Source organism: Electrophorus electricus, chromosome 13, assembly GCF_013358815.1.
Source record: "Electrophorus electricus isolate fEleEle1 chromosome 13, fEleEle1.pri, whole genome shotgun sequence".
NCBI lineage: Eukaryota > Metazoa > Chordata > Actinopteri > Gymnotiformes > Gymnotidae > Electrophorus > Electrophorus electricus.
The window spans coordinates 10,389,101-10,411,423 of record NC_049547.1 but is presented as its reverse complement, the minus strand read 5'-3'; the positions used below and the strand labels follow the sequence as shown (position 1 = coordinate 10,411,423).

Genomic DNA, 22,323 nt, shown 5'->3' with positions numbered 1-22,323 from the left:
AATCATATGGTTCTGACATAAATAATAGCAAACCACTGCTTTTTAATGCTCACATGCACAAAGGTGACAGTCTCATGGCGTTCCTTATGTCCGACAGGCTCCCAGCATATGCTTTCTGTATGACTGACAGGCTCAGAGTGAGATGGAGGTGCGCGTGGCACAGGTCGCCTCTGAGCTGCGGCGGCTCCAAGAGGCTGAGGGCCAAGGGAGCAGGGCAGGGGGGAGAGGGGCAGACCGTGCCCCAGACAAGACTGCCCAGCTGGAGGAGCAGCTGATCACGCTGACCCAGCTGAGGCTACAGCACCTGGAGAGGATCCAAGACCAGCAACTTGAGCTGCAGGTACTGTAGGCCTGTCTCTGTACCCTTACTTCCTCTGTACTTCTGCTGCTGCTGTTGCCAGGCAATCTCCATCTGGGATCAATAAAGGGATCTATCAATCAGTTGACTGACCGATCAGTCAACAAATATAATATAGCACTTTATTGATCCCGAGGGAAATGGCTGCGTCATGGTAGCATACATATTACGCAATGAACAGTCTTTGGCTTGGACTTTTCAAACAATTGATTGGTGATTCATTTCTGACGGTTTAATCCCTCATGCTAAAAACTGAAATTTGAACTCGCCCTATGCCTTCCTGGCTTTTTTTCCCCCCTTCCTCATTTTCATTCTGTTTGTTCTGCTGTCTCTCAGAACCGTCTGCTGGGCTCTGCTCTGGATGCAGTGGCAGCTCGTAGTGGCTCAGCTCTGCTGGCCACACGCAGTGCAGGTCAGGGCAGAGCAGTACCAGAGTCGGCACAGAGGCCTGGCCTTAGCTTGCTGCCTGCTGGAGACGGGACTGCTGCTGTTGCAGGGGATTCAGGTTATACGGCTCCAAAGCATCTACGTGTAAAACTCTACACATTAAAAAAAAAAAAAAAGTCAATAACACAATTATTGGTGCCTGATATTTCAAATGATAAATTGTTTTTACAACATGCAAAACTTTTTCACACCATGTGCCCCTGTGTCTTGTTATTTTAATAGGAATATCTACACTTTTTAAAAGATCTTTGGCAGAAGGGGCTTAACGTCTCCCCCCCGTTTTATTTGCTCTTCTCCTCATCCAGCTGTCCAGGACCACAGCATGAGGACATGGACAGGGTGGGTAAAAAGTCCCCTGGAGACACCCGCACCCCGTAAGGTCATCCCCAAACCCACCCATTGGATCCCCACAGCCCACAACCCTCAGCCGAGCAACCAGACCCACAAAGCCACCAAGAAAAGCTATGGTTGGTTACGTTGACTTACTTGGCATGTTTCAGTTCTGCATGAGTGCAGCAGCAAGGTCAAATGTGGCATAGTTTGTAATATGATGGAGGAAGAGAGTGAAGACACTTAGGGATGAGAATAGAGAGCGATTACTGAGGGAGAAGTGTTGGGCAAACTGCATCTCTTTTAAATTAACTTTTTTTACTCGAGCTAAAGTAGGTGTTAGTTACACTACGTAGCAAGATTTTGTTCCCAGGTTCTGTGTTGTATTCCAATTGCTTGTGTGTAAAACGTAAACCAGAACAGCTTTATTCGTCACAAACCTTTTCTGTGACCAGGACAATGAAAGTTACGTATTTTCAGAGAGGAAACGGAGGAATTTGTGTGTTCCCATTCAGACAGTTGGACAAAGACAACATATGCTTTGCAAATATACAATAACCAAAAACACTTTAGATGCGAGCAGTTTTTCATGATTTACAGTGACGCTTGCAAATCCCTTTCACGAACCATCTCCCATCATGTTCTCCTTGTACTGTCCTCAGTAATGGTGTTCACAGATGCTTCCTCTGATCTGTGACTTTCACACTTTCAAGTAACAAATTCCACTGCCTGAGCCTAGACGCCAGAAGCTCAGCACTGGACTTGGTGAGACCAGCGGCTGATCAGATGATTGAGGTCTTTTTGGTTAAGGTAGCATGGCTTTCTCTCCTCAGCTATATCTGTGAAACTGTAGCTTGGAGTGTTGTCTACAGTGTTGTCCTTTCTCGATGACTTGCTGCTCTCCGCTGAAGCTGGCTGGTCTCTCTCAGGAGGAGTGGGATGCAGTAGCTCAGGGCAGTGTGGTGAAGGAATGTCTGGATGCATGATGGGGGGGGGGGGGGGGGTGCATTCCTGCCAGTTCGGAGGGTCCACTATGCCTCACGCAGATGTTTTCCCAGAGTATTTTTTCACTCTTGTCTTGATAAATTAGCCACAGACGGTAAAATGCTAGTTTAGCTTCTGCAGGACGCACGTAACCTCTTGATGCCACCTAAATTAAATGTAGCTGTGTATCCTTTGTCCACTTACTCAGCTGTAACAGAAATGGTGGTTTAATGAACCTGTATTTATACTGCTGTGTATAGTACTGGACAGCCCAGACATTTCTAGAAAGTTCCTTTAAAAAAAAAAGATCAAATGCGCTAGAAAATTCTGGACAGTTCTCAACTGTCTTCTGAAGAGTTCTCACAGTTCCTAAAGCTTGAAGTCTACTCAGCATTGAATGCATCACAGGTGTTCTGGAAAATAGATCACTTTTAAAAACACCATTGCCCTGACCATAAAAGTAAAATTTATGCAGAACAATAGCCATTTTCTACACATTTTAGGCCCAAAGAATTAAGAACGCACACTTAGTACCCGAGGACAAGAAAAAAATTTAATTTGTAAAATAGTGTTATACAAGCCTTCAACGTAACAACTTGTGTCATAGCTGTTATATAAACATCATATGTCACCAATAAGAGGATGATGTGCTTATGATACTAAAAATGTGGTAGTAGACTGTACCACTCTTTTGGTAGACAGTAAGCTGGCATTCACTCTAAAGCCACTTGATGGCAGTAGCATCATTTCTGAATTCTAGCCCATGAATAATGTAGGGTAGGCCGGGAGAACGGAACAATTGGGTACCGTTGCTCTGTCCATATTTAAACATGCAATGGTCATAAAAATTCAGTACACACATAAATGTATAAATATTAATACCTTCAAGACTGTCTAGATAATGAGCATAAACACCTCCATTTTGATGTTAAATTTTCCCAGAAAATATGAACGCTTTGGTTTTTTTTTTGGTTTCAGGATCTTTGCGCTAACACCCAGCACTGCTTGAAATCATGAAATTCCTCAGTTCCATTACTCCTTATTACTGACTTTTACATTTCTCGGGGGACAAAGCTCTTAGTGTTTTTGAGATATTTCAAATATTTAGGTGAGAAGATTAACACGTACGCATGTAAACCATGCTCAATTGGAACACGGATATGTACGTACACGTTCTGTACAGACAACATGCTCGTTGTGGATCATTTTGGTTAAGAACCACTTTAATTTATCTGGTACGCTTCACTAATTCCCAAGCCATGGGTTTGGAAACACTGGTGCTTATACACTGACAAGTCAGCGATGCCTAGAATAGTAAATCACGTTCTTTAATCCCATACAAATTGCTCATTAACCCACAAAAGAACTGCCTTTATATAGCGCACCACTTGTGATTGAAGGTGCATTGCCATCTCTCCTGCAATAAAACTCATTATGGGTAAAATATTTGTGTTAAACAAGGGATCCGTGGCGAGCAGCTGGGTAAATACGGACAGTTGGTACACTTCGTCTCAGCGCTGCTGTTTTGCTTCATGTCAGGTTCTTTTTGAAGTGTCGAGCGCTCAAAAAGCCAAAGACATGCTAGCGCAGGCGGGCCAGGAGACGCTGAGTACACGCTATCAGCTGTCAGCAAACAATAGACTCTAAACCCCAAGCCGTAGCAAGCCTGCCTGTTCCTAAGACCACTACAGGCCCCCAACACGCAGGCGCTGACATGAGTTGCAGAGCTTCGGCCCCCTGGCTGGATTCCAGGCGGCCGTCTTATCGCACGGCCGGTGCTAAAGGGTCCAGAAGTCATCGGCCGCGTCTCCCACACGCTTGTCTGGCTGAAGGCGGGAACAGTTCCCCCTCTCGAGTCTGATCCGTCCGGTCGCCCGCAAAATCCGCTCTCCCACGCTAGCGCGATCTTGCTTTCTTCCAGGCAGCTCTTGTCTCTCCAGTCCTCTGCAGTGGAAGTGTGGGGGTGAGCAGGGAGATAATTGAACACATTGTGACCATGTATTGTTATAATTTAAAAGAAAGTGTCATAGCTTTAATAACACACATTTTCTTGCCTAAATCAATTCTGCATGACATAAAGATTTCAACTTTACATTGCAGTTGCATTTCCCTTGTTTTTGGTGAATGTGTAGGACGTTTTTTGACATTCTGTCATCTTTTACATCACGTGAAATCAGGCTGGAAAAAAAGAAAAATCGATTAATTTACTGTCATTATGAGGCCAAATGTTTACACCGTCACCCTCGAAGACTTTAGTGAAGCAGAATTTGTGAGGGTGAAAATCTAGGATATTTAATTAAACAATAACTTATACACATTTAGAACTCCTAGTCATATTTACTGGATGCTCCCTATTATGACAAGAATCGGAAATCAGCTTTTAATAGCGTTGTGAGAACTGTCTGACTGTCATTGGTCAGTTCACTTGCGTACGTGTCAAAGCCGAGAGAGAAATCCAGCTTAAGATGTCTGTTGCTAGTGACTCCATTTTGTCGCTGATGTGCATCTGCCGGGTTGTCGTGGCAACCCTGCTATTTCTGCAGTCTGATGGCTCTCTCCCTGTCCCTGACTGTCAGACTGCACTCTCGATGGGAATGTGCTATTTTTAGTTTCTCTCCCTTTTGTTTCTTAAGCACATCATCAAAAGCCACATTAAATCCACGCTGTGTATGCACATTGTGTGTATGTGGAGTCGTGGCCGGTATGGCGAGCATACAGTAGCTGGTGTGATAATTTTAACAATGAAGTGTTTATATGTAATGAGCTAGGGGAAATAAACAGTAGAATATAGTAGCTGTTTCACTGTTTTAATAATCGAGGCCTGGGCCTGATGCATTCCACTGCATTGGTCTACATTTTAGTTTTTGGGCACACTGGTAATTAAGCAGTGTACATTTTCAACAGAACTGTAGGTTTTCTAGGAATAATGGACTTTTGTTTGCAGGCAATATCCTGGGGCAGTCCAAAACACATTCCATACCTAAAGAAAGTGTTATTGAATGATGATAGTGTGGCGTTAAGGTGTAGGGTGAAGGGGTGGAGTCGATGGGTGAAATTATGGAGTCATTGGTTGGAGGCTTAGAGTGAGGATGTGGAGGCCTGGAATAAAGGGTGGGGTCTGGGTGAGGGGTGGCGGTATGGGGATAAATAGTGGGGTTGAGTGGGGCGGCGGTGTGAGGATAAAGGGTGAGGTCGATGAGTGAGGGGTGGGGGCGTGCAGAAAGGTTGCATGTGTGGGATAAAGGATGCAGGTGTGGGCAGAGTATTTTGATTCTCATCTGCCATGTCACCTGGGAGCTGCCTGTTATCCACTGTGATGCCCTTTGTGCAATAAATGGCAGCTTTTATTATTAGCCTGTCCTCTGACATGCCAAGGTCTCTATCTCTGCTGGTGGGGTGGGGTTGTGAGGGTCTGGGTGCCATGTTGTGCTTTGTGCTCTAGTAGAGAACAAAAAGGCTTATCAGCTCTTCACACGGCGTGTGCAGCTGGGTACTCGTACGCTGCGGAGGAGATGTTTTGTATGTTGCCTTTTATCTGCTGTGTGTGGGTTGTTTTTTATTTGTATTTGTTTTGGCCTATAACGTAAGGGGATTGCGAGCTCTCCAGCCCCATTTCCCCGCCTTTCCCTCTTGTTCTGTAAAGGAGTGCGTTTTGTAGGGAGCATCAGGCTTACGCCGAAGCCCTGCTATGAGCTTCCGGGCCTCAGGGACTTGTCAGTTTTGTGCTAAATGCTGGCTATTGTGTGCATGTCTGTGTTTGGAGTCATTGTAGAGGCAGCATGTATGGACAGCCTCTCACTGTTGCTAAGGGCCCGTGTGCTCTGCCTGATGTTTTTCAGCTGTAAACACTGTACATGTTTGACGTCACCTGGCAGCTGGGAAAGCGAACTGGAATCTGTGTGGTAACAACAGCGACTGTCACGCAAGGCTGTGGAGCAGAGGAGCACGAGCCACCACAGAATGCTCTGAATGTGTGAGGCAGAACTTAAGCCAAACGTTAGCTGCTAGTTGTTCGATATCAAAATAGGATTTTTTTTTTTGTTCCCCCAACTCCACTTTTCCATTTTTACATATAAAAAAGTAATTATTTTGCCAGCATATTCGATTACCTTGTTCTGATTGCAGGTCATACTGCAGGCAATTTCAGCATTCTGATCCCCAGTCAAATGTTTTAAACACACGGTAATAAATACACCCTGAAGCGCATATAGTTTTATTTAGTATAGGTCATTACCTTTCTTTCTTTGGCCTGCCAGATCATTCTTTCAAGGCAAGCTTGGTGCAGATGTGCTAAGACTCAGAGCCTTTGTTATAGGAGCAGTTGTGTGGCCTCTTCCTCCCATCTTTAAACCATGTTGATCAGGAGGCCTCCGGGCCTCCGGTTTCCTCTCGGGCTTTTCCTTGTCTGGCTTTGCCGATTGTCCAATGTCGAGGTGTGGTAGAAGTGCCTGGCACGAAGCTGTTGTTTTACTAGGAGGAGTCTCCCCTTTTTTTATGTGACCTTTTGACCTTGAGGAAATGATTATGTTCAGGATCTCCTCAGCAGGGGTAGTGTTGTTTTTAGACAAGGGCGAGATCCTTGTCTCATGTATTTGTGTAGATTTCTTTCCTCTTGTCTGCATTCCACAGTGCCGCAAGGGGAACATTCCTCTCGCAAATCTCTTTGGTTTCTAATGGGCCCTGGAAGCTGACCAGGGATATTTTTTGCTCTGCCTTGACAAACGGCCATGTGATGAGGTTTTTCTCCACTGAGGGAAAGGGAATTTTTCCATTTACAGTCATGTACAACCAAGCTGTAAGAATAACAACAAAAGTGACCTTTGCTACCTCACTCAGAAGTGCCTGGTTCAGATGTATGCCATTTGCAGTATGAGTGACAAACACATGATGTGATTGATAGAACTGATGACTAATGGAAATGTATGTTCTGTTAGAGTGTAAAGTGCTGGGAATTGGTGGGTACGTGAACTTGGCCAGTGTTGCTGGGGGAACGGAAAGCAGAGGGAGGCAGGTGTCTGCGACTGGCCCTGATTGGACCAGTATCTTCTCTCTCTCTGCAGGAGATGGCAGGCCACTGGAATGGATCCCTATCAGCCAGAGATCTCCCACAAGGAGCTCGGCACGCTCTGCTGGGGCGAGGGGGGTTGCCGTGGCAACAGTCAATGACACTGAACCGAAGCAATTCAGGTAATCTTGAGAAACAGGAAATTCACTGAATGCTTTATGTGTTGTTTCACTGTAAATTGTATGTGACCGTGATGTGCTTTTCTTTTCTTTTTTTTTCCCATTTACACAAAAGGTTTACGTCTAGTCAGTAGTTGGAAGATATTTTCTTTCTTCTGCATTCCCACCTGATTCCCTATATTATTCATGCCAAGGACGTATTTCATCGCTTATTGTATTATGGGTATGATCAGTGGTTTGACTTTTGTTTAGTTTTTTGCTGCTTGTATTACTGTCTACTGTACCCTAACACCAGAGCCACCTACTTCACTGACTTCATATATTGGCCAGCAGGAATTACAAATGGCTTGCATGGGTATTTAGCGAGTCTTAAAAATGCAAATGGAGGTTTGCAGTCATGGTTCTTAAGTTTTAAAAAGAGAATGGCATGTTTTGCGGCTCCAGAGCTCCGCCTGTGTAGCTAATGGTTTTGAACATGTTTGCACTGAATTTAGTATGCTCAGCATTGCATTCATACTCAGAAATTTTGTTTAAGAAGCAACAACCATGAACTAAGTGTTTTTAAAGACTGGTACTAAAACTAGTTCTAATGAGTAATCCTGGTGCACGCCTATAACCGGCCTAATGACTGTAGGCCATACGATTCTGTAGTACAGTGGGGCATAATGGAGTTTTCAGAGAGAATGATGCTCTTTACAAATATAAATATTTATGCAAACATTTGAGTATAAATTACAGTCTAGTCATAGTGGCATGAAGTGACCAGTGCAGTAAAAGCAGTCTGGTGCACTACATTGCACAATTCTGTGTGAGATGGTTTACCTAATGTTGTGAACATATATTGATTCGGTCCCTTGCTTTTCCTGTGTTGTGTCATGTTGATCCATGGCTTTTCATACATAATATTCAATTCCATGGCCTAGGTTCAGGACAGCAGTTGAAAAAAGAAGCAGGAAACCATCTGTGTCCTACAACACACTGTTTTTTACCAGGCAGTGCATTTCAGCTGCATGCAGGGACTTTGCTAAACACAGCTTATCTGCAACCCCGCCCCCTGTGAAAGCGACCTCTCCAGGATTTTTTTTTTATCAATGTAAAAGGTTCTGTAATCATTCTACAATCTGCATGTCTGTGCTCATTGTACGTTAGCAGATTATTGAAGATGCGAATTTCACAAACAGTATGTAGCATACAGATGTAAAAGGTGCACAGCAATTAGTTTTGTTTTGAGTAGACATGTTTTTAAAAGCAGGGCTTCACTGTGTTACTACCGAGATATCAACAACAAAGCACCCACCTGCATCAACTGAGCCTCGGCACGGTGTGAAGGGTTAAATCCTTTCTAGCCCCTTTTTGAGGTACGGAAGGAGAGGAGAAAAAAGCCCCCGAAAGGTAGTGTGAATGAAAATCATACATATGCAGCTAGATACGCACATACAAGGAGCCCAGGGGAGGCTGTAACTCACAAAGCCGCACTAGCAGCCTCTGGTCCCCATGGCAACGGCAGGCGGCCTCTATCAGCTCCATCTGAGAATAGGTAAAGTAAATCTGCGTGCATTTGGCCGCCCGCCAGCGTCTCAAATGAAAGAGCACTTTGAACGGCTGCCAGGTTTGGAGGAGGAGAGGGGCTGTCAGGCCTGCTTAATGTTGGCAGTTTGTACTTGGCAAGCCTTGCCTTTTCCCAGAATCCCTCAGTTTGGCAGCCTGCCAGCTGCTTAGCGGAAGCTGAGAGTTAACCCCTGCAATGGGCCCAGGGAAGGCTGAGCACTGAAACCTTTCCATTGTGTGTGTGTGTGTGTGTGTGTGTGTGTGTGTGTGTGTGTGTGTGTGTGTGTGTGTGTGTGAGTTGGAGAGGGAGAAACAGTGAGGCATAGTGTGATCTGTATGCATGAGAGGGCAGCGGGGATCGCAGAGAATCTCTCAGGGAGAGGAGAGGAAAGTACAGGAAAGCGAAATCTCTTGCACTGTCTACATGCAGAATCACACAGTGTATTACTGCAGGGATAGTTTTAAAGGATGGCTTTCGTCTGGGTATTGCTTTCTTTTTTCAAACAAATTCTACTGTGATAGCATTATGTAGACTTATTTGAAGGGTTATTTTTGTCCATAAATGTCCCTTATCTGGAATAAGCAGTAAATGCTAATCAATAAATAAAATAAAGCCCTTTAAAATTGAATATTTTTTGGCCATTCCTGCCATTGTGAGTGGAAATCCAAATTGAATTGATTATGCTCTTGTTGCATAGAGCTATAATTAATGAATTAATTGGTGCAAGTGCCCTTTTCCCCACAATGTAGCTAGTTGTCTGTATTTGTTGTTACACAAATATGAATATGCATCTTTGCACTGGATTCGATGCAAACTTATTTTTACCCAGGCCAAGACAAATTGCTGTTTTTGTAAACTATACACTTGCCAATCTAACATGTATGAGTCTACATCCATGCATTTAGTGATCTGTTTGCAGCCTTCCAAGACAAGGTCCTAATGAACTTGTTTCAGCTTCATGGTATTTACTGCATTCGTGTTTTTGTTTGTTTGTTTGTTTCGTTGAGGGGGGGGGGGGGTCTCCAATGACTAAACCCATATTTACTCTGTTAATAACACACAATGGCTTTCCAATCACAAATGATATTTTTGGCAATAAGTTATAATTCCGCGTTGTATATCGGCGTTATTTTTCACGTGTGTACAGCTTCACACCTCCGGCTTGAGGCATCGAATATGCTAGTGTGCAGCAGACGGGTCAACACTAGACAGGGCTGAGGCCACAGTCGGATGCTTTATGCTTTACGTTTGTGGCCAGTCGAAAACGGGTTTTCTCCACCCAGACCTACCCCTTTCATTTACTCCTCCTTTTAGCGGTTTTTTTTCCCCTTTTTTTTTTCTTCTTATAAAATGTCTGCTCTGTCAATAGGACACTACGACGGATACTGCGTTGAAAACTAGACACCATCAGCAAGGTGAATGAGGGTTATGATCACGTTTAGATATTATGGTTTCAAAATATCTATTATGGTTTTAGAATAGATTTTTTGTAGCCATATAAAAAGTAATCCTTCACTATTTATGGGCACTGTGCGTAGAAGGGTAAAAGAAATGTGTGTCAAATTAAGCGAAGATACACTTTGCTGATGTAAGCAGTTTTCACTGTACAAATTCAAATGGAAAAGACGACTTGAACAGCAGAAAAACCGTGGCTGGTATGCACTTAATCATACACACATAATTACGCGTGTGTAGTAAAATGGGACTCGGACCGCTTCCCATAAACTTGTTTCTAAGCGAAAATTGGTCAATATGTATGTGTTGCTTGGTCCATTCAAAAGATTTATAGGGAGTGGTTAGAGCATGCGCTCTTGGAGAGCAACAAGTGGCATGTCAATTTGTAATAGAAAGGAACTGCGGAACGTGGTGCTTACGTCACTGGCCCAGCCAGGTGGCATTCCAAGTGGAGCGCGCAGACGTGGGGGCACAATCAAAATTCCAACTCGGAAAGCGAGGCAGAATGTGAAGCGCGCGTGGAGTAACATTCAAACTCGCTTACTACCGTCGTCTGCACATCGAATTAGACGAGATACAAAAGATTGATTCCTTTCGTGAAAAAAAAAAAAAAAAAAAAAAAAACAACAACCAAGAGAGACTCTACAAACAAGTAACCGTGTCTTGGATTCGAGAGGGGCATTCAACATGTCTTCTGCACAAGTCTCCTCTTCGAGGAGGCAATCGTGTTATCTTTGTGATTTGCCTCGGATGCCGTGGGCTATGATCTGGGATTTTACAGAGCCAGTCTGTAGAGGTTGCGTTAATTATGAAGGCGCGGATCGGATCGAGTTTGTTATCGAGACCGCGCGGCACCTCAAACGGGCTCATGGTTTCCAAGAAGGGAGATCCCCGGGACCCGCACCACCGCCCACGGTGAAAACACAGGCATCGATGTCGGCCAAGGAGACGGTGCAGCTGAACCATGTGGACGGCTCGTCTAAACAGCAGCAGCAGGGGCTAGACCGGTATTCTCTAAATACGGAGAGGTCCCGCTTTGATTATTCCGGTATTGGCGCGCACGCTGGACGTCTACCGAACGGACTCGGTGGACCGAATGGTTTTCCAAAATCAGACGACGGGCCCCCTGAGCTCAATCGACAAAGCCCTAATTCTCGTCGAAACCACGGACTGGTTACAGTTCCCGGTCAGATGAATGTGCCTCCGAACCTTCTCCCGCAGACCATGCTGAACGGCCCTCCTTCCGCTGCGGGCACGGCACAGCACAGCATGGCTGGCCGACCCCCACCGCCGTCCAGCATGGGGACGGCTTTGTCCATGGCGTCGCAGGCAATGTCGGAGCAAGGTAAAAGACCCGGTTCTGTATCCAGCACAGATCAAGAGAGAGATTTGAAAGAGAAACAGCGTAACGCAGAGGCTTTAGCTGAACTTAGTGAAAGTTTAAGAAACAGATCTGAAGACTGGGCAAACAAGCCCAAGATAGTGAGGGAGACTTTGATTACTCTTTCAAACTGCACCCCCTTTGATGTGAGGTTCAAGAAAGACCATTCTCTATCAGGCAGAGTATTTGCTTTCGATGCAGTCTCTAAACCTGGCATGGACTACGAGTTGAAAATATTCATTGAGTACCCAAGTGGATCTGGTAGTGTTTTTTCTAGTGCATCTGGTGTCGCCAAACAGATGTACCAAGACTGCATGAAAGATTATGGCAGGGGGCTTTCTTCGGGTTTTAAATATCTGGAATATGAGAAAAAGCACGGTTCTGGCGACTGGCGACTCCTGGGCGATTTGCTACCAGAATCTGTGCGGTTCTTTAAAGAAGGACTAGGTACGGAGATGTTGCCTCAGCCCTACATCGACGCTAGCTGCCCTCTGTTGCCCTCGGCGCTGGTGAACATCCCTCGTTCCTTGCCGTCAGCGAGCGCGCTGAGGACAGGTATGCGTAAGCGCAAAGCTTCCCCCGAACCGGACTCAGCCGAGGGGGCTCTCAAGTTAACCGACGAACAGCAGCGACAACAGTGGATGGCCAGTCAGAGCGAAGCACTCAAACTGACCATGGCGTCTGGGTCCTTTGTCGCCTCTCACGGTGGACCGCCACCTCTCGGACCTGTCCATTCGAGCCGCGCCACCCCGCCCGAATCGGCTCCTCAGAACGGACAGTCCCCCATGGCTGCGCTCATGTCGGTCGCAGACACGTTGGGCACCGCGCACTCACCAAAGGACAACAACTCTGTTCACTCAACTACGTCTACCAGACACAACAGTAGCAGCCCGGTCTCCCCCGCCTCTGTCTCGGGACAGCGTCGTTTGGCTTCCCGGAACGGGGAGATAAATTTGGCTGGAACACCCTCTCAGTCCAGTTCCCATCAAGGCATGGAACAAGTTCACCCTCAGAACATTCCAGATTCTCCCATGGCAAACAACGGACCATTGTGTTGTACCATTTGTCACGAACGTTTAGAAGACACACACTTCGTTCAGTGTCCATCGGTCCCCAACCATAAATTTTGCTTCCCTTGTTCTCGTGAGAGCATCAAAGCACAGGGAGCAACTGGCGAGGTATATTGTCCTAGCGGAGAGAAATGTCCCCTGGTAGGTTCAAATGTGCCTTGGGCTTTCATGCAAGGTGAGATAGCAACCATTTTAGCCGGGGACGTCAAAGTGAAAAAGGAGAGAGACCCTTAAATATATGCTTCCTGAATCAGAAACGTGAAACGAGTCGAGTATATTATACATGTTGTGAATATTCAACTGACGAGTAGTCCTATGTACAGAGACATCTTCATATACTTCAGTGTTTCGAAACAATGGTACAGTGGGCAATGTGATGTCATACCTAATTTGAAGGAGGAGGCTATTTGGATATGTCGGTTGGGTATTACATAGCGTTGTGTTTTGGTGGCGGTGTTTTGGGTACGGTGTGGAAGCACTTTGCGATTACCTTTTTATTCGAGTTCATGCACTTCTTTTAAGGTGATTTTTTTTTCTCCCCCCCCCCCCCCATCTATACATACAATCCCTGCAAAAAATCTGAACAGTTATCGGATACATTTTGTCATAGTTACAGACGTAAACAGGCGCGAGTCATCACTTGGTTTATAAACCGATAGTGGGCATTTTTTGTGTTTTGGTCTCTTCATATTTTGACGTTCTTTACAAAAATGATGTCTCACTTTTTTTTTTCTCGTGCTCTGGAAGTATATACATATAGTTTACTACGTGTTTTTCATTCTTTTGCTTTAAAGATGCACGGATGCTTAAAAGTAGAGCAAAAATACTGTACATGAACTTAAATGCTCTGTTTGTTTATACATTTCTGTAGTAACAGAAGACTTGTAACGTGCCTTGGAGCTGCGTAAATTGTAATAAATTCATTGATATTAATATTTTGTGGTGTCAGTTTTTTTCAGTTTACGATTTTTTTCCGTTTTTCGTTTTACCGAGGTTTTAACTTGGAATTTTAACTGGAAGTTTTAGACTCCATATACCCAATATAAAGTGCCAGACTTCCAGTACCTGATGTTTTAGTAGTACTTTCTGAGTTTTAGTATAGCTAATAATAGTTACTATTCATTACTTTTTTCTTTTTTGAAAACATTGTCTCTTATAAATGAAAGAAAAACCTTCAGGATGGCACCGAAAAGGACGTTACTTTAGAATATGCATTTTAGAAATATGCTGGAGGCATTTGTGCTGATCATTTTTGCAAATGCATCTTTGTCCTTTTAATTCCAATCTTTTACAAAACATAAATCACAGGTAATTCTTGTTCTTGAAGGGCATTGTTTCATATTTTCCCCTTTTCCTGTGAACTCTAAAGCTTTACAAAATTACATGTTTCTCCTGTAGACTAGATTAGTTTTTTCTTTCTAATATTTTACATTCTTATTTGTTTTTTTGAATTTGAATTTTTTTTTTTTAATTATTTGCTTGCCAGGCTTGGCTCGGTCACCTTGACCTAAAAATGAAGACCTTTTAATACAATCTGTAGTTCTATGGCAAAGCTAGGCCTGTGAGTGGGAGTGCCTTGCTCTGCAGGGCTGGCTATGGGCAGCCAAGGCTGGTCCTTCCTCACTGCTGAGCATCTAGTGTGGCTGCAGAGGAGGTACTGTTAGTATCCGTGTTTCTGCTGTTGCACTTTCAGCAACAAGTTTGATTAGCATGTGATGAATGCTAATCAAGCAGCCCTGCAGGAAAGGTTGGAGTAATGCACGAGTTCTCCTTTTCTGTCATTTGTATCAGATTGTCATCATTCACGCGGTAGCCAGAGACACATTCTGCAGCTCATTTGTGTGTGCATGTTTGTGCGTGAGTGTGTGTGTGTGTGAGAGAGAGGGGGAAAGTGCTTGCACATGCCCGAGAAGGCCCTGGGGATACGTTCCTCATCTAGAATTCAGCTGGTAGTCATGTGACCTGTCGGTCGTATTCTTGCATTGGCTGCCGATAGGAGGGGAAACCAGTTCATGCGTGGCTGTTGCCATGACTCAAGCTAATGCTCTTTTTCTCCTTCCAGCGCCACAGACAAACGGTTGATAGCACAATTCTTTCATGGCAACCAGCCATGGACGGCCCTCCAGACTAAATAACGAGGGACTTTAAGGTCAGAAAGCTGTTGGTATGCCAGGATATCTCACCCACAGACCTCTGTGCCCCAACACTTCACACACTGTGCACACAGATTTGATGCTGTGTGAAAGCACAGTAGTAGCCCTCTTTTCACAGAGCTGTGTGTGTGAGTTTTTTTTTAATTTTTTATACAGTACCATTGTGCCGCTTTGCTGTAAGTGACGAAAGCTTTCATCTTTGCATATGTAAAAAGTACATTAAAAACTAAACAAAGTGGATGGGTTTTAATGTGTTAATACACAAGTAATTAAAAGAAAATTGTTAATAGTGTACATGGGTTGAAGGCTGTGTGTTTTGTTTGCTAAATCCTCTCCAGCCTCTTGGCGCACATGTCTCTCCTTCCCCTTGACAAAAGGCAGGGTTCCGACTTACTGCAAATGTCAAAGGGGGGGTGGCATTAAGGTTTCACAGCAATGTGGAACAAACCTGAATTCTGCAGCACTGCTACTAAATCCAGCAGTCCTTAGAGTCTCAAAATGGTTTATTCTGTGCTCATGCTTTGTTACACTACACAGGAGCCAATTTAGACCACTGCCTCCCTTATGAGCTGACCCGCCAGGTTAAAGGACATTTTTAAGGCATTTGCTTTAATGCAACTTTGTGCACCCAACCCCAAGTTGTTTTATTAGCAATGAACATTTAGCCCATTTGAAATCTGTATACACAATGATGCTTTTAACACTGTGTGCAGCTGCATCTGAAGATGTGAGATGTCCTGTGTAGTGGTGCAATGCAGAGATGGCAGCTGCAGTGGGGTCTAAGGTGTGGTGACTCGATCAGAGCACAGTCCACACGGTCCCATGTATATACGCTGATTAGGATGCCAGGGGCTGATGCAACAGTATCCCTGGTTTCGAGTTGCACTATGCATACTAATCAGAACCACAACTATCTTTCTCTCAGCCCGTGTAGAAGAGGGCTTTCTTTCGCTTTTCTCTCTGCGTGGCTCTCCTCCTTTTCATGTGGGATCCCCAGGCTTGCAGCATGTGAGCAGTAGCCATGCCCCTCATGTGGATCAGGCTTGTGGGTTTAATAAGAGCAGACACCTTAAGGATGTTTCAGCTCCGCAGACGGATCATTCAGAGCTTTATCCTGTGAAACCTGATAGGGCTGCCTGTGTGCATCAGTGCCTGTGTGGATTGCACTGCCAGTGTGAATGAGCATCTTGTGGCTCCGAGGGTCTCTGAAATGCCCGAAGATAGAATGGAGGCTGCCCCAGTCACCCTGCGTTATTAGCTCCCGGTTCCCTGTGTCAGCAGTGTGTGGCAGCGGCAGGTCTCTCGTCTCCTCTGCACTGCGTGGCATTAAAGCGCTACCGCTCCGCTAATCTCGCACCCCTCTCGTGGTTCACATCATAACAAAAACCTAATCTGTTAGATGGTGGTGAAATACATGGACGGTCCAGGTCTTCCTCACCCAGCTGCGCTCCTGTCTGCCTTGTTTTGGAGGTGTAGTTTCTGGTTGCGTTTTGAAATCACTGCAGTCTGTTCCTCTTTCTACTGGCCAGGGAAGCCTACCCCACCCCCTACTCACTGCACCCCAGCACACGCCTCCCCTCTCTCATCCCCCCTCCCCCCAATGAGGGAGAAGTTTCCAGCAGATAAAAATACAGCCACTCCAAAGGTTACTCCGCAGTGCCATCGTGCACGGTTGCCCATGGTAACCAGCCTAGTTCACAACATCATTTATTCAGGAATGTGCGGACACTAAAGGGGGGAGGCGGCGGTTCAGCGTTAACTCCTTATGTGCTAGACTCGCCTCTTCCAGCAAGTGTCTGGCTTATAAATGCTGTTCTTTTGTTTTTTCCTTTACACAATCTGAAATGTTCTCTATCAATTTTAGAAAATCCACATTAGCAAAATAGATTGTTTGGTCTTCTAAAGTACAAACCAAATAAAAGCAGAAAAACTGCAGGTCTCTTACTGACACTGTTGCTAATACTGGAAGTTTTCCACCTTTAGAAGCTTTCTGTTAAGGTACGTCCAGATGTATTTGTGTTGCAAGATAACGAATCCATCCGGTCCATAGCGGTTATGCAAGCGGAATATCTCAGCTGGTTTCTGATATTTTCCCTGTCCAAGTGGTATGACACTCATATCTCTCTCTCGCTGTCTCACTGTCTCCCTGCCTGTCCGTGTTATGTTTTGTGCAGGCTGGTGGGTGGGTGGGTGGGGGGGGGCGTGTTGTCAGGAAAGGGTTATTCCCATTTGTTTTCATTCTCTGTGCCTCTGAGCACAGCCATTTATAGATGGTGATGTCAGCACTATCTTTCATAGCCCTGGGCCCCCTTGGCAGATAATGTATGCAATCTCAGACATTCCATTCCATCCCGGCGAATCAGCTGCCAGCTGCTGCAGGCGTGCACTTCCTGCTGCCTTCTGCAGATATTAAAGCTGCAGAGACGAATTGATTTTCTGTCGCCTCCCCCACCCCAAACCCACTTTTCTTGTTTTTAGCCTTTCTCTGCTGCAAAGAAGATGGATGATACGAGACCGTTAGCTTGCTGCAAATGTAAATGTATAATATTTTGAAACTTGCTTTTTTTATTGAGCATCTCCATCTGTTATTCTGTGAGTGAATAAATTAGATGTTTCATAAAAGGGGTCGGCCTGTATTTCATTCACGCTGAGATGGCTGTTTGTTTTCTAACAAGCACTATGCTGCAGTCATTGTGAAGGGTTAACAGCATACACCTCCTCCTTATATAACTGAATGTCAGCTCATTGGTGCAGAGCTCTCATGAGAGGGAGCTTGTTTGGGTCTAACTTTGACTAATGTCATTCGACTGTTGAAAGGGGCCGTTTTGGCACGGTTCCAGTCTGATGTTTTTTACTTGCGAGTAAAGGACTTCCAATTTCTTATGGAATTCCTATTTGCATTTCAAGGACAGTCAACCCCACAAATCACCCTCCCACCACCGTCGTCCCCCTTGGGCCAGCCTGTTAGAGCTTCCTGTAGTTTCCCGCCAGCGAAGTGGAGGTGAGGGGGTGAGGGGTGCAGTAGTGCCGGTTTGGGGGCTCAGAAAGGGGAGGGGGGGGGGGATTTGCGAACACATGGGAGCAGACTACAGACTATAGGGCACCATGGTGACTATGTCCTCCTTAAAAAGCCTCCTAGCTAGCTTCTTCAAGGCTGGTTTCACTTGATTGATCCAAGCTATTGAACTGAGGACAGACAGAATACCTGTCTGAGCACAGAGGAAGCTTTGTGATCAGCATTGCCCTCAGTCTTTTGAGGATTTGAATGACTAGCCCTCTTTCTTTCCATTAAACAATCTCATACGATGTCATACACGCTCTCTCTTGCTCTCTCTCTCATATATATATATATATATATATATATATATATATATATATATATATATATATATATATATATATATATATATATATATATATAATAAAAACATTAATTGGAACAGCTCTTAACATCATATAGCACGCAGTGTTTTATCGTTAAAAATAGAGGCTTTTCCAGTGTGTGGTTCTTTGTAAGAGTATGGAATGGTGAGGGAGGAAGGGGTTAACTGCAGAGCCCGGGGCTGTGCAGTCTTGGCAGGCAGGCCGGAGAATTGTAGCCCCTTTCATTCCTCTGGGTTGTTTACACGACTCTCTGGCAGCCATTTTAGACTAAAGCTCAGCTAGCAGAGGCGCGGGAGTGGTCTCGGGTTTCTCAAGCTTTCACAGTGCAGTGAGTTCAGTCAGCAGCTCATCTCCTCGTCCCTCTTCTCCTGGGGGGGCCGTGGTTTTTTTCCACACACTGAACCTCCCTCATTCCACAAAATGGCCTCTTTTTTTTTTTTTTTTTTTAAACCAACTCCCTGTTTTGGCAAGCTGTTTATCTCTCACCAAGCACTGTGCTGTTTTGTCACATTCTTGTTGTTTGATATTTAAATGACTAAGCTGTGATTTAATCTTCTGTGTTTTTAGTTTTGCTTTACCTTTTTCTTTTTTTGCCTTCTTATTCTTCCCAAGTCACACCCCCCTTTGTCATTTTGTTCTATCGATCAAGTCCAGGCTGTCGCGATGCTGCGGTGATTGTCTAAGGATCTGTTTGTGTCTCCATAGCCTTGACCTTGCTCAAATAAGTCCTGATGTTTCTGGGTTTAAGCCATCAGCATCAACAGTTGTGAAACGCCTGTGAAATGGAAACCTCCCCAACGACCTTGTAGCGAAGCAAACCCGCACCGCACCCCCATGCCGCAAAATAAGAAAGACTGCCAGAGAGCATAGTACCTATTGTCAGAAATGGACAGGGTTAACTTGAAAATGCCAACTGTTTTGATGGTCACTGAGTCTGGTTGATTTGCATTAGTCAGAACTGTGTCAGGTCTTTAAAATGTAATTTCAGTACCCACTCATAGGGGTCCAGTGCGCCTTCTGAATAGCCCTAATTAAGTGTTCCTCTGTGTGAATACACGAAGACCTCCAAGCCCACCACACACTCTCTCCATCATAATTCAGCTGCCTTCATTAGATTGGCTACCTGGGGGTGTTTACTGCAATCTAATCAACAAATACAGATTAATCCTCATCATGTAAGAAGATATGGTTGACCTTTCAGTGAATCAATACGCTGTCTTTGCTCCTGTAATGCCAGCACTCATATGTTGGGAATGATTTTGTGAGCTCTCAGACGTTATTGATGTTTCTTCTGGCATAATGAGAGTTGCAGCTTATGTACAAATATTTGTGGCCATTGTGGCAAACTGGTTTGACCTTCTCCATTAGATTTGTGCAGTAATAACCAGTAATTTTGTTTGAATCTTACATAAATCCAAATAATCTAGTATTTCATGGAACACTGATGCATTCCTTAAAGTAAAATTAGACAATGTGGCCTTTGAAAGGAAGTCTTTGATGTTAACAGTCTTAAGTGTCATTTGTTGTTTTCCTTGTGCTTGTCAGGTTTTGTGTTGCTGTCCATAAATGCCAATATGTAGCACCTGTCCTTGACAGCAAAGAGCGATGGAGCAGCTTTCTCTTTTTGCAGACACTGCAAGAATGGAAAACAAACAGCTCCATTCCTGAGATAACATTAATATTTAATCAAACGCTTCTCTCACGAAGAGCTGCTGAGCAGCAGTGCAATATCAGTTGATATGCCCTCGTTATTTTTACATTTTTTCTATATTTTTATATTTTAAATTCGTATTGTTTCGTTTTGCCTCTATACCCCTCCCCCCATCCTGTTGAGTGCTTGCACGTTTTTGTAGCGGCTATGTTTGCACAGCCTCCGTCACAGGCGAGGACTCCAGCAGAGATGTAGTGGTTGAGTGGAGGAGCCATTGCTAAGGAGGGCCTCTGTCCAGTACATGGCTCAGGTGTAGTCCCAAACAACCTCCACCCACCTGGGCGAAGGGGAGATACCTCTCCCAACACCCCCATCAGGTCCATCTGTTGTGTGAATGGGTGTCATGACGGTGCTTCATTAAGACGTGTTAGATGTGTCTGAGCTGTCAGCAGATGTGCCAGACTTCTTCTCACACATCTAACTTTAACTTCAAACATTTGTATAAGTAAGGGGAAAAAAAGCCCTCTTGTGAATTGGTTTTGGAATGTCTTTCTTTGTCTCAGCTGTTTTTATGGTCATGCCTGACTTTTGAAACTCTGGGATCCCTTGGCCACTCGCTGAAACAATGGCCTTTATAAATAGTCATTTCCAACAAAGGTCTGGTTGCCTGTGTGCGAAAAGTAAGAAGGAAGCGGTGCTTCTATCGCCCTTCCTCAGTGTCTGCGCTGGCGGGTCATATGAGTCTGACTGATCCTGTGCTGCAGCCTCTGATGCACAACCAGGCTGGAGAGCCAAACGAACCCCAGCCCACTGTTTGCAGAGGCTCAGAACTGTGTCACACTCATTTGCGACTCTTACCATTGACCTGGCGGACTGAGTTTACACTGTCTGTTCTGTTACTTGTCTGTTGTTATTGCTGACATGTTTTGACTTCAGACTGCGCTGAACGTTGGAAGTATTGGTTAGGAAAAGATGATTCAGAAAGATGGTTTTCCTTTATTTTACAGTAGGTTAATAAATGCATAGGATTCACCAGACCACAAATTACAGTGGCCCTGCCCTGCCGTTTTCTGGTGTTTACCAGGTAATGTTAGTCAGTGGTTTAATTGTATGTTAAGCAATAATAATTAGTTTTTTTTCAACATTTCTTCCAAATGTCATGGCAATCTGGCTTGTAGTGTGGTGTGTAGTTAGATGTCATTGCACTCCGAGATGTGAGAGTGATCAGGGGAATGGCTCGTACTCTAAATAGAAAGCCTGCGATAGAGCGCACGGCTTGATTGGCACTGGCAATGTATAATTCAGCTCCAGCCCCCAGAATTCAGGGGGAGTGTGTGATCTGATTATTAACCAGCAGCCATGGCGAGCTCTCCCTCTCCCTCTCCTCTGACTCGTCCTCTGCGGGAAGAGCGAAAGCGGCTCTCAGCCATCGCGTCTGTCATGAACTATTGCACACCAACCTGGACCATTCAGGGCGGGAAAGTGGGGGGGGGGGGGTGAAAAAAGATGAGCCAGTTGCCATGGAGATGGAGACATGGAGCGATGCTGATTGGATGCAAGGTCTCTCTTTTCTGTCTCTTGCGTGAGCTCTCTCTGTCCCTCTCTGTCTCGCTCGATACTCGGAAGAATAGTTTTTTACTATCTCTGTCCTGCAAATCTTCTTGAATGACAGGGTAATTTATGCGTTCTGTGCCCTGTAGTCCATGGAAACATAGGAACACAGGCTTTTGAGATGTAATTATTGTAAGGCATTGAAGAGTTTTTCTTGTGCTGTATGCTTTCGGCAGACCTTTTTAAGAGATGTGCCGTGAGCTACTTAAATGCATTTTTCAGGGTTTCACCTACGTGTGAGTGGAGATCTGCTTACCTTGTGTGCACAAAGCACAAACACTATTAATATATCCTCTAATTTCCCACTGGGATAAGGTGCAGATGTTCTTGACTGGGTTTGATGACTCACCCCCCCCCCCCCCCTTCTCATTTTGTGAGATCAGAACTGCTAACTGTAAAGTTCGTTTTGAACTCAACTCATTAAGATATGACGGCATACTTACTATACCAACTATAGGACATGTACTTTATATGTGCATATATATGAGCTCATGGGAACTTCATGTATTTCATATGCACATGGGCACTTCTGAGCAGTTCACCTGTGTTACATTTTTACTGTAAAGTTTCTCTGAAGGTCTCCCTCTTTGAGACATTTTAGACATTCTCTTCTGCTCTGCTGGGCCTCTCAGTGTTCAAATACGTCCGTCTCCCTGCTACTCTGTAAGTGGCAACCAAACCGATGCATTCCTTCAATTCGTCCATGCAGATTTCTGTAAATAAGACCCATACGCAGACCTGCTGAGATGGGTCCACAAGCCCTGGG

At 44.8% G+C, this 22,323-nt stretch overlaps 2 protein-coding genes across 2 annotated transcripts in view; both read left to right on the top strand.

The window, feature by feature from the left end:
• The window catches only part of kiaa0586 (KIAA0586 ortholog), a 79,038-nt gene that overhangs the window by 1,715 nt on the left and 55,000 nt on the right, over nucleotides 1–22,323 (top strand). The window contains exons 7-10 of the mRNA XM_035532609.1: nucleotides 131–340; nucleotides 695–863; nucleotides 1,111–1,272; nucleotides 7,180–7,306. Coding sequence (XP_035388502.1) covers nucleotides 131–340; nucleotides 695–863; nucleotides 1,111–1,272; nucleotides 7,180–7,306 — 668 coding nt within the window. The remainder of the gene's footprint in view (nucleotides 1–130; nucleotides 341–694; nucleotides 864–1,110; nucleotides 1,273–7,179; nucleotides 7,307–22,323) is intronic.
• On the top strand, nucleotides 10,730–13,691 carry irf2bpl (interferon regulatory factor 2 binding protein-like). The gene has a single exon (XM_027011972.2). It carries the CDS (start codon nucleotides 10,995–10,997, stop codon nucleotides 12,990–12,992), a length of 1,998 nt encoding a protein of 665 aa, XP_026867773.2. The 5' UTR covers nucleotides 10,730–10,994; the 3' UTR covers nucleotides 12,993–13,691.

Coding starts and splice junctions, on each gene's coding strand:
- irf2bpl (XM_027011972.2), top strand. CDS start 10,995: ATGTCTTCTGCACAAGTCTCCTCTTCGAGGAGGCAATCGTGTTATCTT.